The sequence below is a fragment of the Artibeus jamaicensis genome, unplaced genomic scaffold (genome assembly GCF_021234435.1).
Source record: "Artibeus jamaicensis isolate MK-2021 breed Jamaican fruit bat unplaced genomic scaffold, CSHL_Jam_final contig_387, whole genome shotgun sequence".
Classification (NCBI taxonomy): Eukaryota; Metazoa; Chordata; class Mammalia; order Chiroptera; family Phyllostomidae; genus Artibeus; species Artibeus jamaicensis.
Genome location: NW_026521812.1, coordinates 17,185,046 through 17,203,325, shown reverse-complemented (window position 1 = coordinate 17,203,325; position 18,280 = coordinate 17,185,046). Strand labels below are relative to the sequence as shown.

At 37.0% G+C, this 18,280-nt stretch overlaps 1 protein-coding gene across 1 annotated transcript in view; it reads right to left on the bottom strand.

The window, feature by feature from the left end:
* Positions 1 to 703: 703 nt before the first annotated feature.
* Positions 704 to 18,280, bottom strand: part of FRK (fyn related Src family tyrosine kinase) — a 94,088-nt gene continuing 76,511 nt past the window's right edge. Inside the window, exons 5-8 of the mRNA XM_037158126.2 lie at positions 13,786 to 13,944; positions 6,582 to 6,763; positions 5,222 to 5,387; positions 704 to 4,859 (exon numbers count right to left, since the gene is read on the bottom strand). Coding sequence (XP_037014021.2) covers positions 4,654 to 4,859; positions 5,222 to 5,387; positions 6,582 to 6,763; positions 13,786 to 13,944 — 713 coding nt within the window. The 3' untranslated portion in view covers positions 704 to 4,653. The remainder of the gene's footprint in view (positions 4,860 to 5,221; positions 5,388 to 6,581; positions 6,764 to 13,785; positions 13,945 to 18,280) is intronic.

Genomic DNA, 18,280 nt, shown 5'->3' with positions numbered 1-18,280 from the left:
TTACAAATATTCAACTACTTAATTAACATCTCAAGTTGGATGTTTCAAAACAACAAACCAGCTAACTAGCTCCTATGGTTAACATCCCCCTCACCCACTCTTTCCCCATTGTTCCATATTTAATTTCTCTTACTTAGAGGACACCCAAGGTCATCCTTGATACCTAATTATTCCTTGTCCACATAGCCAAACAGTTTGCAGGTGCTGTCATTCCACTTCCCAAAGTCTCACATGTGTTTATTCTTTTCTCTTACTCCACCATCCACTCATCTGACCCACCATCCTCTCTCCCCCAAACAATTGGTCCTTCTAAATTATCTCCCCATATCCATTCTCCATACATTAGTGAAAATAATATTTAAAAATTCAAATTAGGTCATCTACCAATTTAAAAGCTTTCAATGTCTGCTTATTAGGATGAAGAATAACATTACAAGCCCAGGCCACAAAGCCCCCATGACTGGGACAGGCTTGCCTGGCCAGTGGATGGTGCCTTTCCTCCTCACTCCAGGCAAATATATATATATATACACATATAACTAATCATATGTAATATACACTCACACGTAATTATATAATTATATGAATAATACAATAAATATTATTAAAGTGTATAATATAGAAATACACATGTTTTAGAGGCAAAAATCTCACTGTGGTATCTCAAAGTATACTAATCTGGCTAATTTCCTTTGTCACTTTCTGAATTTACAATTAAATGTAGATTTTTTTAAATGATTAAAATCTATGATATCTTTTACCCTGAAAATGTGTGGACCTTAAAAATGAAATATAATCTGGTTAATAACAAGCTACTTTATCTTTCACAAATAGTACAATCAAAACCTCTATTCTAAAATTTCAGGAAATCATTCCTAGAAAATGTTTAGCTTCTTCCAAACTAATCGATTTTGATTACTTTTAACCCTTTTTCTCTCACATGTGGTTTCGTGGTCATTATGCTCTATGGCTTGAGCCCCCTGCACCACAACACACATACTAGATGCTTAAGGCATGTTTGACGTTTGCTACTTTTTTCTGAAAGAGTAGATTATTTTTCATAAAGATAAAAAGATGTTACATTGATGTCTGTTTCTTTAGATGATCAGTGAATAAACCCAGACAAGAAAAATAGATGGAGATACGTGTTATCTCTTTCCTTATAATTTATTCCCCTGTGCAAACAGGACCACTGGAGCAGAGGTTGTAGCTAAACTTGTTGAGGACTCTGAAATTCAAGGTTTGCACACTATTTTTACTCTCCAGTTACTTCTAAATGTATTAAATAGTTTATGAGATTTACTATCACTTGCTTAATATAAAAAGGGGAAAATCTGAAGAAATTTAATGGGGCAATATAGGTAATGAAAGAATGACACTGAAGGTTAAAGTACAGTTGGGGTCATGGATTTAAAAGATTTGTTAAGTATACTCCACCAAACTTCCTAGCTTTCTTTTTATTATCCTACAACAGTGAATTTTTAAATCATGTTGAAGGTTATAGACCAAGACTTCTCTGTATTAATGCTAAGAAATATATGGTCCCAACATTTTCAGATGAGCTCACAGGCAATTCCAATACACAAGTATACAAAACGCAACTACTTTCTCTTTTGAGGAGTGGCTTTCCGCAATGGAAGAACATAATGGCACAATTTAAATGAGGGCCCAAATTACCACCATTCTGGTTCACACAGTGTATCTTTTCAAAGAGCCTTGAAAATTCACCAAAGACACATTACCTACCAGGCTCTTTGGTCTAGAAACCATATGTTTAACTAGGCTGTGAAAAACATTGCAGAGAGGACATGTGCTTGGCAAGGCCGTGGATCACCATCTGGGCCCTGCTTCTTCCAGGAAGCTCCAGCTGGGTGGCAGAATGGCATCTTTCCAAGGGCAATGGCCCCCCTTGGGCCATCAGAGAATCAAAAGAGTGTGGGCCCCTTATGGTTCAAGCCCCCCAGGGAGTCACCAAGCAGACACATGCTGTAAGTAGACACTGTAAATGGACCCAGCCTGATACTTCCCCATGGCGTGTTCTTTGGTGTTCTTTAAGTGCCCCCATTGCCACAATCCAGTTTGCAAATTACTGGTCACTTCAACTTTACCTTTGTTTTTAATGACAAAATATTCGGGTTTCACAACTATTAGGAGTCCATTCTGTGCCTCTTTTGACCTTAGGTAAGGTAAACCTATTTCCTTCATAACATTCTTAAAGAGGCTTAATGGAATTTTGATTTTTTTCTATTATAGAAATTCTTAGGTTTTTGTCAAAAGAGATTTGAAATACCATATGAAATCTTGTCCTCACATCCCTCACCACCACCTCCAAATAACTGCATTACATACATAAAACATTACACAAAAAGTGCTTTGCTAAAATTTATGGGTGGTAAATTTTAACAAGAGCTGCCTCATTGTAGGAAAATTCAACTTATCTTTTCCTGATCCTTTTATTCTATACAGAAAAAGAAATTTATGTCAGTTAAAAAAAAATGGTTACTGCTTCTCATAAGTGAATCCATTCTTTATCTCCATGATCAATCAGGTGAAAACAGGAATAATAGATTGTTTTGACAGAACCTTGAACATAAACATCTCCAAGAATCAAATGTAGAAAGTTAAATGGGTTTCAGGTGGTGTTAGAACAAGAAATGACCATCTTCATACATTTCAAAAATTAGTGCTTACTAAAAAAATTATTCTTATTCTTAGCTGCTACAAAAAACAAATTATATAGTATTTGAATTTTCACAATTAAACTCAATGACTTTAAATGGTCAACTGATTAAAAAGATCAGTATTTACCTTATTTTACAAATATTTTCTGTTCATCAGGGAATCAAGGGGTTCTATAAATGTTAGCCCTACATGACCCATTTTAGGTTCAGTGCCACACTGTATATATGTAGTACAGCTACTTCTTCTCAGGGAATTTTCTCTTTAGTCGACACCTCATCAGCATCTAATCTTCTCTAATTTTATTCAGATAAGCAAACCTCCCAGCTTGTCTCCAGGAAAGATGATTGACCACACTTCCAACTTCAGTGGCAAAACTTTTCTAAGCCAATTGATACTTAGCAATGAGTCTATAACTGATCCAGGGATGGGCCTATGACCCCAATTTGTCTGGACAGAAAAAGAATGACTTTTATGCAAGATGAAAATGGGAGTATTTTCCCATTTTCTCTTCTCAAAGGAGAAGAGAACAGGGAGCCCCAACTGCTACTGGCCACCACCAGTGACCATGAGAATGAATGCTGGTGGCAGAGGTTCAGATCAGAAAGGACTTGGCACTTAGTGGACATCATTGAATTGCTAATGGCATTCTGCCTAGAGCCCTCCCTACCACTTGTCTTTCAGTTAGAAAGTTTACAAATTTACTTATTGTCTAATACACTTGGAGTTGGGGTCACTGTGACTGTTCACAGATCTTCTTCACATTTAAAAACAGACAACAGAATATACTTCTGTTTTCTCAAGGCTGGTTTCATTCCTATTGTTCTACATCAGAAGATCTTTGAATATGTATTTGATTTTGTAACTACCTTTGAGAACTCTCCCTAACCATTTAATGAGGCATGAAATTTGATACACCAATTGCTTAAGAGAATAGTGATACTCTCACACAGGTTAATGCACATTTAACATGAATAAGAACCATCTTGTCCTACCAGACAAAAAATATAGTTTCATAATCAAGGCCTGACATTATTCCTAATCTCAAGACCTGAAACAGAGCTTGATATGTTTTGTAGTCAACTTTAACCTCTGACCTATATGCCAAAGGTACATTTTTTTTAATTATTGAGAAATTGTAGACCATAGCAATCCTGCTGCTCTCCTCTTATTTTCCTTAACACTTTTGATACTTACATCTCAGATCTCAAAGATGATTAGATGCTCCTTGCATGTTTCAATGGATAATAACTCACCAGCTTTGCAATCTGATTCTTAACATTAAGAGATTAAAACTAATGTAGATGATTCTCAGATGACACATACTGAGGTATATAGAAAAATTTCACCATATCCTTCTACGAAGTGAGAGAAATTTTAATTCTTTTTCTCAACAGCTGCTTCATTTTTTATGCATAGGAAAAAACGTGTGATTACGCCAAGTACAACCAAGTTCATTTAACATGGCTTTGCCATCATTGTAGTAGCAGGATATTTTAAAAGAGAAAACATTGTAAAGCACAGGTCCTGCTGTGCAGCAAAGCAATAAGATTCCTTCATAACAGCAGTCCGATGGGATCCAGTAATCCAAGGAATAATGAATAACCACTTTGATCAGTAAACAGGAAAATGCTACAACATTACTGAGTAAAAATCAACTATCATTGGTTGATCTTTTTGATTGACATTTCAAACAATAAATAGAAATGTAAGAATCTTTTAAAAAGAAAAATAACTTTGCTTAGGATGTTCGATTTTATCAAGCAGTGAGAAAATAATAGAACATCTTAGACTGTCTACCAGTATGGCTCAGTCAATGAAATGCACAGGCGATTTTTTATAATACATGGCCAAATTGACCCTCTCACTTGAATAAGCCAACATAAACTCATTTTGCAGTTGGCTGTATTCCTGGACTAATTATTGAACTTCATTGCTATTTTATTATTTGAAGAAGATACTCTTCTTCACTGTTCATCCCATGAAATTATCTGCATACAAAGCGTCTGTTTCAAAATAATCCTCAAGCATCCATTGCAGTGTCTCAAATGTGGGCCGTGCCTTAGGCTCTGCATTCCAGCACGTCTTCATGATGTTGTAGAGTTGCTCTGGGCACTCAGGTGGTCGAGGGAGTCTATAGTTTTGACTCAACATCTGGATTACCTGAGCCCCTGTCATACCTACAAATATAGAATTAAATCAACAAAAAAGTTAAGATTATTAAATTCGTAGAAACTTATATTCTAGACTACAAAGAAAACTGATTTCCTTGGTGAAGCTCCTTCCCAGGATGCAGAGATTAAATTAATTTCTGTAGTAAGTAATGTCTATAAGATTGCAATTCAAGAGCAAAGAAGAAGGAGGCAATAAGCCACCTCATTAATGCAAATCATTGTCATCAAATTTTATCTCTTATGCTCCCAAAGGCACAAAGTGTGTTCATCCTCATAACGCTGCCCACTAAGTCTCAATGAAGTAATTAAAATCACACCTAAGTAAGTAACCTGTTACAGGAAGACCCTCTTTAGAATTAATTACTCACCACTATAAGGCATTTTGCCATAAGTAATGATTTCATAAAGAAGGATTCCAAAGGACCACACATCGGACTTAATGCTGAATTTATTAGTACGAATGGCTTCAGGTGCAGTCCACTTCACTGGCAGCTTTATTTCTTGTTGAGATTCATAAATGTCTTCATTATCTACCTGTTAATGCATTAAAAAAATCAAGCCAAGTATATATGAGTGCATTGTGTATACCTTTTTATATATACATTTATATATGTGTGTATACTTTATATATTTAAAATATATAAGTGAGCACTTATTTATATATATAAATATGTATAAAGTATATACATACACTTTATATATATATATGTATATTTATATATGCCACCCTCATTCTTCTATAACCTGCCACACATTAAAATTTAGAGGAAAAAGATACAATATGTGCATAGTTTGATTGATAACTACAGTACCAAATTCCAAAGCTGCCATACAAGACTAAAAAATCTGTAAGAAATTATTAATAAAATATTACTTGAGAGCCTACTGTGTGCTAAATATAGTATTAGAAGGAGCATTCTACTGCATAAAAGAAAATTCATGTATGATGATACTGGCTTTACATCTGGTCTTTAGCAAATAAAAAAAGTGAAAGCAAAGCCCATCTGTTTTCGGATTTACTGCTGGTTTTGAATAACAATTGACTTTGATAATTACTATGTAACCACTTTCTGACACTGTAAAGTAGGATCCAAAAGATTTAAATTAATATATGAACTCACTGGGGTCCTAATTAACTTACAAAAAAGAAGTGATGAATTCATGACAATCAAAAGAGAATCGTCTATGTATTGTTTCATGCCCCACACCCATAAGTTTAGGGTACACTGTATATATTAAAAATCAAATTCAGAGAAAAACACCTAATATTGTGTTTCCTAAATCAATGTCTATTAGCCTAATGTCATGAAATGGGAAAGGGGCCATTGGAATTTTAAGAGCACAGGATTTTTGAAAAATTCTGGCAGCATGAATGTTAGTCGGGCAGAAAGTGAGAAAGGTGGGTTGGGTAACTGTATCAGGTGTCCAGCTCTTAATAAGCGGATTAGAAGCGGACAAACAGAGGCTACCGATACTGATAAGTAGACTATTAATTCAGCTACTAACTCAATTACATACTCTGCCATCCTGTTGATCATCACTTCCCCTATTTCTTTCTCCTTAGAAACAGCAGGTAGTTTGTCCGTAAGGCCTTGGCCTACAGAAGTGTTCTATGGACCACAGAACTTGGAGGAACATTGTTTTGAAGAATAAGAGTAAATTTATTACTTTAATGGCCTGTGAGGTTTTACCCACTACAAAAACTAATTTAAACAAAAGCGAATCCACCTTAAACACTCTTGCAAGACCAAAATCTGCTACTTTGTAGATATTATGTTCACCAACGAGGACATTTCTGGCAGCCAGATCTCTGTGGATGTAGTTCTGGGTCTCCAGATAGGCCATCCCAGAGGCTACCTGGGCTGCCATGTCGACCTGTTCTGTCAGATGGATTTTTGATCCGGCATCATCTAGGCAATAAGAGAAAACAAAAGATTTACTTTGGGAAATATTTAAGCTATGGAAGTAAATTCTGGGAATCTTGATGAATGAGTTAGCAGTGAGATTAAGTACCGTAGCACTGATCTGTTCAGATTATATACATATCTTCACACAAAAGTGTTTCTTTCCTGTAAAGGATCAATTAGGCAACAATTTTCAGAGTCCAAACACACTCCAAGGCTGCAGTTTGCTCTTCCCTGAATGAGTTACACAGAGAAAGTTTCCTCACCTATTTAGTGATAACTGTACTTACCTGATGGTAATGTTGTTAAAGCGAGAGTTAAAATTAGTTGATACATGTAAAGCACTTAAAACAGTGCCTGGCACCTAGAAAGAACTCAGTAAACCCTATCTATTGTTATTATCACTGTTGGTGCTGCCTAATCAGAAGTAAACAGTTTAGGATTTGTTGAGCTAGAGATGCATGTGGATTACCCAAATGGAAAAGCCTAAAAGAAAACAAGCACGTCACTCCGGAGTTCTAGGGAGCACATGCAGCTGGAGATATGATTTAACAGTCACAGTTTTTGAGTTAAATATTAGTGGATGACAGGGCTAGAAGGCAATAGAATCATGAGAAACACCAACATTTAGGGTGAGAAAAAGAAAGTCACCACCGCTGTCATATTCCACAAATAGGCCCAGCAAGGTAAGGACTAAACATCATTTGTTAAATACAGTAACCAGGGAGTCATTGGTGACTTCGGTAGAAGGAAAAGTTGTTTCACTCGAGAGGGAATATAAGGCATTGAGGGCTGGGTGGGAGCTGAGAATGTGGGGATAGCAAGCAGGTAAATTTCCACAATCTCAATCAAGAAATGAAGACAAGGGCCTAGTAGAGGAAAGTGTAAGTCAAGGAAAGCAAGTATCATTAAATTCATGATAGTGAGAGATTGTCATTGACCAAGTACTCAGAAGGGCTTGGAGCTCATTCTTAATTTTGGGCCTATAATTAATAATGAATTCTACTATATGGTATGTGCATTTTCTACACCCATGCTATATTTTTCAATAAAATAAATACATAGCATCACAGGCATTTTTTAAATGGTAAAGACCTAAGAATGCTGTGTGTGTGTGTGTGTGTACATTTACATATATTTTTTCTTGATGCAAGAAGCATATTTAAGCAAGATGTAAGCTGAAACTAACTAACTGCTCATTGATCTATTTGGTCTTTTTCTTCCCAAACACAGAAGACTTATTTCCTTGCATCTTCCCTTGCAGTTACATTGGGCCTTGTCACAAGATGCTCATCACATATAGGACTGATTCTTAAAATCCTGCATATCTTTGTAATTAAAGAGCTGAATTTCTAAATGACAGAGCCACATGATGGAAGGAGTCTAAATCTCCATGTCACCACTTGAAGAACAAGTAGCTGATGCATATAAAAGCTTTCCATATCTTGTTGTATCAATGAGATTTTTTAATTCTGTGTTATAGCAGCTAACATTAATTATTCAGTCTAAGATGAGATGTAAGCAAAAAGATAAAATACAACTTATTATGCTGCATAATAGCAGAGTTTTGCTGCTGTAATGGCCAAAATAGCTATGCCTCTTGCTATCAAAATGGCTCCAAGAAAATAAATGTAAAAACATTTAAGATAAACTGGTGCCTAGTCCTGGGCTATGTGGTGGGTAGTCTCTAAAATGACTCCCAATATTCTCTGCCTCCTGGTATTCATGCCTTTAGGAAATCCCCTTCTATTAAGTGTGGTCTGAACCTAGTAACTTCCTTTTAACAAGTAGAATATGGCATAAGTGATGGGTATCACTTCCAAGATAAGTTATAAAAGATGTGATTTCATCATGCTGGAACTTGCTCACTCTGATGAAGCCAACTGCCATGTTTTGTGTTGCCCCAATGAGAGGTCCATGTAACATGGAACTTAAAGCAGCTGCCGGCCAACAACCAGCAAGCAACTGACTTCCTCAGTCCAACAGGCCAGAGAAACCAGCTCCTGCCAACAATCACATGAATAAGCTTGGAGGTAAATCAGCTTCCCCTGGAGCCTCCAGGGCACTGGAGCACATGAGTGCAGTCTGTGAGAAATCCTGAGCTAGAAAACCCAGCTCATCTACACCTGGATTCTTGACATGGAAACTGTGAGATAAATGTTGGCTGTTTTAAGCCCCTGAGTTTTGGGGTAATTTGTTGTGCAGCAATAGGTAACAAATAAGGGTTGATGTTAGACTACACCATAGACGAGGGCAACGGGGAGGAGGATTGAATGTGGGAGAGGGTGTGGGCAGGGTAGGGGAGAGCAATGGGAGAAAAATGGGAACTGTAATTAAACAACAATAAAAAATTTTTTTAAAGAAAGCAATACCATTTACAATGACCCCCAATAAAATACTTGGGAATCAAAAAAAAGAAAAGAAAAAGAAAATAGCATCGGTGCTATGCATATGGTTAAAAGTATGGGCTATAAAGCCAAATTTCCTAAGTTTGAATCCTGACTCGACCACCTGGAATAAGTTTCTTTACCTCTCCTTCCCTCAGTTGCTTCAACCATAAAATGGGCGCGATAATATTTACTTCATGAGGTTGTTAGAAGGGTGAACTAAATTAACAGTGTCCGGGACTTACAAAAATGCCTGGTAGATCGTAAGTGCTATATAATATTTTCTAAAGAAAAATTAATTAAATGTGTATGCTCCTCTCTCACCACTATCCCATATGGTTGATTTCTGGGAAATCATCTCATTTAATTCTCAGAACAACTATATGAAGTAAGGACTGTTATCATTTGCCCCATTTCATGGAGGTTCCTGCTATATCAGAGGAGCAAATAATGTGTTGAAGAGTAGAGATTCCAATCCAGGAATGTTTAAGGCTGAAATCACATGCTTTCAAGAACTGTTCTATACTGCCTCTCTAAAACTTACCTTATACGTCACTCTTGAGCACCCTGAAGGGAGGGGCTGCAAAGAAACCTCCATCAGTGCAGACAGCAGCAAGTCATAGAGTCGTACTCAGTTAAAGGGTGTCTCAGTGGGAGCACTCCTTCTCCTTCAGTCCACTTAAGTGAACTGCCAGTGAGAATGATGAGCAACATGCGAGGATTTGATTTATATTTTTTAAAAATAAAACATCCTAACATATGGCAGATCTATAAGTATTTATTGGAAAGAAAACAAGCCCAACTAAACCGCAAAAAATGCAGATGTTTATCCACTTTAAAATTTCTGTAAGAAACAGCACCTGCATCAATTATCCTCAATGCTAAAGTTTTTTGACAAGCATCTCCCATTTGGGAAAAATTTATTGCAAAAAAATATTCAGCCAAGCTTAGGGATGATAAACATGGCTCTATAGAAAAATATGTATTTCGGCTATCAAATACAACATCTAATGCTGTTATAGGGGATATAAAAAGGTTTTCACTGACAGTCACGGTGGAGGAGGAAATTGAATGATAACAAGTTTTCCACCCCAAAAGAGGACAGTAGCCAAGGAACAGCCTAACTCAACCTCAGAGCACACTTCGAATAAAATGGCCAGATGTCAGAACGGACATAAAAGTTCACAGACCTGTGACAATTTACATCCACAGCAAGAAAATATTCTCAATTATGTTCCATTACTCAAGAGTTTATCGGCTTAATATTTACCATGAGAGAACATTCATAAGTGGTAAATTCGTTAAAGACCACTTTATTGAATTTAAACCCTCTTCATTGGGAAAGGATTGTCTATAATGAGCATATCTTCACCAGTCCTCCTTGCTGCTAAGTACCCTGGCAAATGACAGCCCTGGTAAACTTGACCCCCATGTCCCAACCCAGATGACAGGGTTCGTGCTTAGTCCCAAGGAAAACACATCAACAAGCCACAGAAATTCCCAAAGCCAAAGGAGTTGGCAGTGTAATGAGTGGATCTTTTTAAGCTGATAACAAGAGGCTTAAAACAAGCTTGGCCCCAAATTAATCTTATTTGGTTCAGAACAGCCCCAGCTTAATCTATCCACTAATTTATTCATTCAGTCTTTCAATACATAATTAGTGCAAACCGTCTATGTGCCAGATACCCTTCTAGCACACAAGAAAAGAAAAAGTAAAAGAAAAACAAAAAGCTGTGTCCTCATGGAATTGTACTTTGAAGATACTAAAGATAAGCAACATAAGTGTCATGCAATATGAGATAATTAAGAGCTAAAAAAAGGCAGGAAAGAGGAATTCAAAGAGTTGATAGAGAGAGATTAAATTTTAAATAGAATTTAGAGGGTGATCAGTGAAGGATTCAATACAATGGGAATGTCTGAGGATATTTCAGGAAGACTTTCAGGAAATTAAAAACTGCACTGTGTGGATAAGTAATGGGAAACCATTCCAGGTCTGAAACACAGCAAATGTGAGGCACCTAAAGGAAAGCACATCTGGAAGCTACGAAGAGCAGCAGAGGAGGGCGGTGTCACCGATGGGGTGGACAAGGCAGAAGCTGTGGGAGATGCGGTCAGAGAGGGAGGACGGAGCCAGGTCCCAGAGGACTTCACGGATTTTACAGAGAGAAGAACTGAAGTGAGTCACGGAAGGTTTTGAGCTGAGGAGAGACAGGATCTGATTTACATTTTAACAGGATCTCTCTGGCTACTATATTCAGCAAAGAATAAAGGGAATAAGAACCCAAAGAGGGAACCAATCAGGATGCTATTGCAGAATCCAGGAGAGAGTTGATGATGGCTTGGACTAGAGTTGAAAAGCAGTAATATTCTGGATAAATTGGGAAAGCAAGACAATAGGATCTTCTGGTTAGTTAGAAATAAGATGTGAGAAGGAGTAGAAATGACTCTAACATGTTAGGCCTGAGTGTTGATATTGTAGAAGAAAGAAAAAGCACGAGAGTAGATTACTGGGGATAATGCTGGAAGATCAGTTTGGGACAGGTTTTAAAATGCCTAATAGACATAGGTGGTAGAGCTGTTCACACACATTTATTTTTATCTTTTTAAGCACTTTAGAGAATCACACTCCCTTACTCCCTTTGACTTGATTAGGCCAAATAAAGAGGACACAAATGTCACCTCTGTCACTCAAGGTCAGAAGCTTTAAGAGCCAGAAAAAGATTAGTCACATCCCCTGCTCCTGCCAAGGCAATCAAAAGAGCTGAGGCACCCGTCCATCCATTTTGCACATGCATTGTGAGCAAAATAAACTTGTTGTTTAAGTCTCTGGGACTCAGAGGCTGTTTCTTACTGCATCATACCCACATTATCCAGACTGACACAGCTTGTAAGAAGAGAAGTTAAGAACGCAATTGGATATAGGACTCTAAAGTAATGGAGGCCTATAAATTGGGGGATTGTTAATCCATAAATGTTACTAAATAGTGCAACTGGTCGAGATGATCAAGGGAATTACCGAATTGAAAAATAAGTCCTGGAAAATTCCAAGATATCTGGGACATGAGAGAAATTACATAAATTGAGAAGAACCAGCAAAAAAGCAGGGGGAAAGGTCATCCAGAAAGTGTCCTGGAAGCCAAATGAACGAAATGTTCCCAGAAGGAGAAACTGTCCATTGAATAAAATACTGCTGATTGGTCAAAGGATTAAAAACTGACTATTAGATTTAACACTGTGAATGTTATAAGTGACCTTGACAAAGCTCTTTTGTTAGTGATGACCCAAGATAGCTCCTGTACTCTTATCCCTGGGAATAAGGACGAAGGGGTTAATGGTTGAGGCTGCTCTTTCTATAGAACTTAATATATTCTGATACTGTTAAATTTTATAACTGTATGAAAGGAGCTAGGTGTATTTTTGTTTTTAAGAGCATTTAAGAAGCCTTATGTTCTTAGTTCTCCCAATCTACTTTTTTCAGTTTAATATTACCAGTTTCACAAGTCACCCTGAAATAAGAGAATACTTATATCTTTCTCATATTGTCCACACATTATTCTTATCTCCTTTTACCTTTCAATATATTATACCAATCCCACTCTGACATCTGAAAAAGTATAGAAAAGTATCTTTTTTAAGCACTGAATTACAGCCAACTCTTAAACAACACAAGTTCAAACTGCACAGGTTCATGGGATTTTTTTCAGTAAATACCTGTACTGTTTTTGACCCACAGGAGGAAGTCCACAGACGCAGAGGGACAACCAGATTCATTGACCTATGCCATTTCATCTGGGGGACTTAGAGCAACTGAGGATTTTGATATCTGTGGGGAACCTCAGAAGCAATCTCCTATAAATACTGAATGACAGCTGCAGTAGTTAAGTTTTTGGGGGGGATCAAAAGTTATGCACAAATTTTCAACTACAGAGGGGGTCAACACCAGTAACCATACATTGTTCAAAAGTCAACTGTATTCTCTCAGTACTTGATCTCAACAACTTTAAATATCTCATTTTAAGGCTTATCATATTGTTGCTGATGAAATTATTCATTAATAAGCATGCAAATTTTACAATGCCATTAAGTCTTCCCTGACTACAGGAAGCAGACATAGAAATAAAGCAATAGTAGATTTCTGCTATTTAGTTTAGTCCCCAAATTTTAATGTTGTTTAACATTGGAAGTATTTTCAACATGAACAAGTACAATGTAGTCAAATACTGGCAGAGAAAAAATGAGGGTGCTTCTCCCCCTCTTTTTCCAAAAGCATTTTATGTTCCCTAATTCCAGGCCATACAAAATGTTGGTCCATGACACATAATATTCAATTAGTTATTATAGGAAACAAAGCATCATGCAAAACAACTATTCTTCAATATGCTATATTACATTTAAGTACTTCAATGTGTCTGTGGTGAACAATTTGTTCTTCCACTACATAAATCTTTTTCCTTCCTGTGAGTACACAGTATATATCCTATTAAAGAGTAGTTGAGCAATTCAGTGTGAAGACATTCATTCTCACAGATATACACATAGTAAATATCCGTTAGGTTATAGAAAGCTTTCTAAATTGACATTTATAGGACATGCTAAAACTAAATGACTCTTTTTTCCCCTTTTATTAAGTCTTTAGCTTACTTTGGAGATATTCTTGCAGACTTCCATGTCTCATCAACTCTGTAATAATATAAATTGGATCTTCTAAAGTGCAAACAGCATAAAGCTGGATAAGCTTTGGATGTCTTAGGTTCTTCATTATCTGTGCCTCCCTCAGGAAGTCATTTCGATCCATTGAACCTGAAATGAGAAGAGGAAGAAATCACTTTATGCTGTTGAGGCATTCCTATGCTAACAGCAGTCAGGTAGGAATCACCGAGATTGTTTCCTGCCTTTCAGTAAAGTAAGAACATTGGCGTCACAAATTTTCCGATTTATCAAAGAAGAGAATCAGTTCATCCAGGGCAACCTAATAATTGATGTGTTTGTGCATCGAGGTGTACAGTATGTGTTATGACCTGTAGGTGAAGAAAGGTCAGCTCGGGTCCATATGAAAAACAAACCAAAAAGAGACTGATAGTCTAATTGATAAACAAGGCAGGCATCTTAAGAACACAAAGAGAAAATGCTCTACGAACTTGAATGCTGGAGGACACTGAATGTTTAATTACTGCATCCAGAGCTTTTGAGTCAGGATGCAGGGAAGAATGATGGCTGCCCTGTCTTTGGTACCCACTGTGGGAACAGCGGTATAACAATCCTAAAGCAATGACATTCAGCCATATTTATGTCTTCAGTACTGTAGGGACATATGGTACAGACCAAGTAGAAAACATTCAATGGCCACCCCCAAACTTGGTGTTTTTCTGAATCAAAAGTTTTTCCACTTTTATGTCTATTTGGAAAGCAGTATTCAACATTTTCTCCTGTATTAGCATTTCCACAGTCAGGGTCCTAACAGTTTCATCAAACGATAAGGGAGACAATATTGGGACCTATTCTGAAGACTCATCTACAATACAATTAAACTGCATTTAAATGGCTCAGCTCTGACTCACCATGCAAAGTGCCAAGTAATTAACATCAGATAAAATCTGGGAAGCAGAAGGATACTTGGGGTTTATATTTCATCGGTAATGTTTAAATCTTTAACTTCTTGTGGGATATGATGTTTCAGAGATATTACTGTGATTAAAGACATACTATAATTTTACATTTCTATATTCACGATGAATAGTGCAAATATTTCCACTGATGCTCAGAAAGACTATTCCATTCCTCATCCTCTCATGTTGAAGACTTCAGGACTGATAGTTTAACCCAAGCATGAGGATAAGCTTTGACATTCTAAGCTTATTAGTAAACAAGCTCTGGCTTGTTTACTGTGATGTTAAGGAGAGTTACATGTGACCTCCAGATCATTCCACATACATAATTTGGGCACAATCTATCCTTTAACAGGCCCTTTGAGAGTCTAGAATTTCAGAATCCAGGCTCAATAAAACTCCAGATTCTGAACAAATTCTGGTTTGCTACATGATTTCTTTCAAGTTATCAAACACCTCTGAACTTCAGTTTCTCCGTAAGATCAAATTCAAGGAGTTCATCATCACCAAGCCCTTATTATATGAAATGTTAAAGGGACTTACCTAAGAAAAAGAAGATAAAAAAGATGAACAGTGAAAGCAGTTATTAACAACCACACCTAAAACAAAAGCAAACTATGAGGACAGCTAAATCAGGAGCGGAACCATAGAAATAAAGATCACGTGGAGGGTTAGCAACAGGAGAGTGGGAGAAGGAGAAGGGGGGAGAAGGTACAGAAAATAAGTAGCATAGATGATAGGTAGAAAATAGATAGGGGGGAGGGCAAGAATAGTAAGGGAAATATAGAATCTAAAGAACTTGAGACACGTGGTCATAAACTAAAGGGGGGAATGGTGGGGGAGGGGTGTGCAGGGTGGAGGGGAATGAAGGGGGGAATAGAACAACTGTAATGGAATAATTAATAAAATATATATTAAAAAATAAAATTAAAAAATAAAAAATAAAACGTGGCTAATAGCTCACTAGCATCATAAAATGTTCCTATAAAGTAGGAACTAATATATTATCAGGATAATAGTAATGCCTTGACCATTATTAATAATATTATTAATATGCTTATCTGGGCTAAACAAAAAAAATCAACAATATATATTTTTTGACAGGCTGAGGAGGGGAAGGGGCAAGGATTTAAAAAAGGAAGATAAGGAGAAATGGCCTGTTATTCTTTTTTCCATCACATTTTGCTGAGCTTCCTCAATTTCATCCCCACTATTGATTTGCTCCATATAATCAAATGGTATTCAAATCTTGAATCATAGTGGCAAAATGGAGCTGACTATAAAAGAGGCACTCGAACCATAATAAAGGACTTTATTCTTGGTTGTTACAACTAGTTTGGCCTACGGTCAAATGTGAATGTAGTGGATCCTCCTCATCCCCCCCAAAATAATCTGATTCATGAAGCGTCCAGTGATACCAGAAATTATGAACACCACTCAGACAATTTATGTATATATGCAATATGTTTCTATGTCAATGCTTTGGGTGGGTATGAAGGACATTCAAATCATTGCCCAATCAGACTGTTCACAATAGTTGAAACCACAATAGGTTGGGAGCCTCTGCAGGTGAAGGCTGGCCACACTGGTTACAGCTGACCAGCTGCACAGCAAAGGAGACCAAATCTCAACTCTGCTTGTAATGCAACATTAAATATTAATTTCTGCCTGTCAAAGCTACTGTGGGAGTTGATTTCAGGCCCGTCTTTATTGTACGGTAGTCTGCTAAGCAATAAATAGCTGCTAAGATTGATTAATGGCCCCAGTGAAGTGAAGACATTTAACCAATCACCAAAGCTGTTTGCTGCTATTACACAGTAAATCAATAATAATTATTCCTGTTGGAGAGAAAACTATTATGGCACATTTTTAATATAAGAACTCTGATTTTTTTGTTCTTTTTTGACCTCCAGAAGGCTGTCCTTGGAGAGCAATGTTAGGATGGATAGCTAGCTGCTTCTCTTTTGGAGAAGAATTAGATTGGACATTAAAGTTTAGTGTCAATTGCCAACAAGATTAGGAATCAAACACATAAACACACACCGACTGTGGAACTCTCAGGTGCTAGAACAAACCGTCCTCACCTGGGGTGCTCACCTGGCATCTAGCCACTTAAAAGTGCTTCTCCAGTGTTCATGCGGCAGGTGTAAGTGCTGAGACTGGACTCCTACACTATCGAACGTGGATGTCAGCGGACATCTGTCAGCAGCCTACTGAAGCTACCATTTACTAAGAACTCACTGCACGTATTTGATGTCAATTTACTCAATTTGTCCTAATAATATCCTATAAAGTAGGAACTAATATAATTTCCATTCTCAGATGAGGAGATGCAGAAAGGTTCATAAACTGTCCAAAGTCACAGAGGGCAGAGCCAGGTTAGGACCGTGGTTTATCCTGCACCAAATTTTATGCTCTCAACTACTATACCAGAGGGTCCCGAAATTACTCAATTCATGGCACACTCACTGTCTCGGTAACCTTTTTCAAAATGCCCCTTAGCCAAGATGAATGTCTAATAGTGCTATTGATTATTTGATTAAATTCAAAAAACTTAAGAAGTATTTGTATCCCTACGAAAATAATTTTTAAAATTTTATTCTTAGCTACAATTAATTACTAAAGGGATATGTACATCTGCTGGGGCTACACAAAGAAGTCTTATTTCTCAGGTCTTGGAATTGGATAGAATAGTGCTACCTACATTTCCTGGTCCACATTGATTTCTGTGTGGGCCTTGCATTTGATCATAGCAACCACCAAAAACCTGATTCACAAAGATATGATGTCAGCAAAAGGACTATAACATGATCTAACACTAAAGCTACAAATTACTTTACAACATAGAAGTTTGTGCAGTATTTGAGGTGTTGACCTCAAAGCTTTATATATATCCCATGATACCCTGTGAATTCAATGTGCTGCCCCAGTGGTGCCCTGGCACACAGTTTGAGAACTGTGGTGTATACCAGACTGCTGGTCTGCAGCACCAGGTGCTCAGGCACTGTTATCTGGTGGCTTTCCAAACTTCCAATAATTCTGGACTAGGTAAATCATGGAGGTTCCCACAGAATCCTATTCTAGTTTCTGGTTATTATTCTTTCCTGTGTTATTAGAAATAAATATGGGGCTACTACAGTAACACTGCACTTCCATGGAATGTCGTTTCCTTGGGGTGTGATGCAATAATAGTAGATGTGAGTTCAAGTTCTAGCTCTGCCTTTGAGTGATTCTGTAATAATAATAATTATTATTATTATGAGAGTTTTGACTGGCTGTGTACTATGAACCAGACATTATATAAAACATTTCCACTAATGACCTAATTTAATCTTCATAACAAGCCTGCCAGTTTGGTCTTACCTCTATTAACTCTACTTTGCAAATGATAAAACTGAGATAAAGAGTAGTTCAAAATTTGCTCAAGATTTTATGACTAGTAAGTCTTAAAAAAGTTACTTAATCTCTCTAAATTTCCTATCTCACCTTTAAAATGGAGGAACTAATGTCTGGTTGAATAACTATTGATT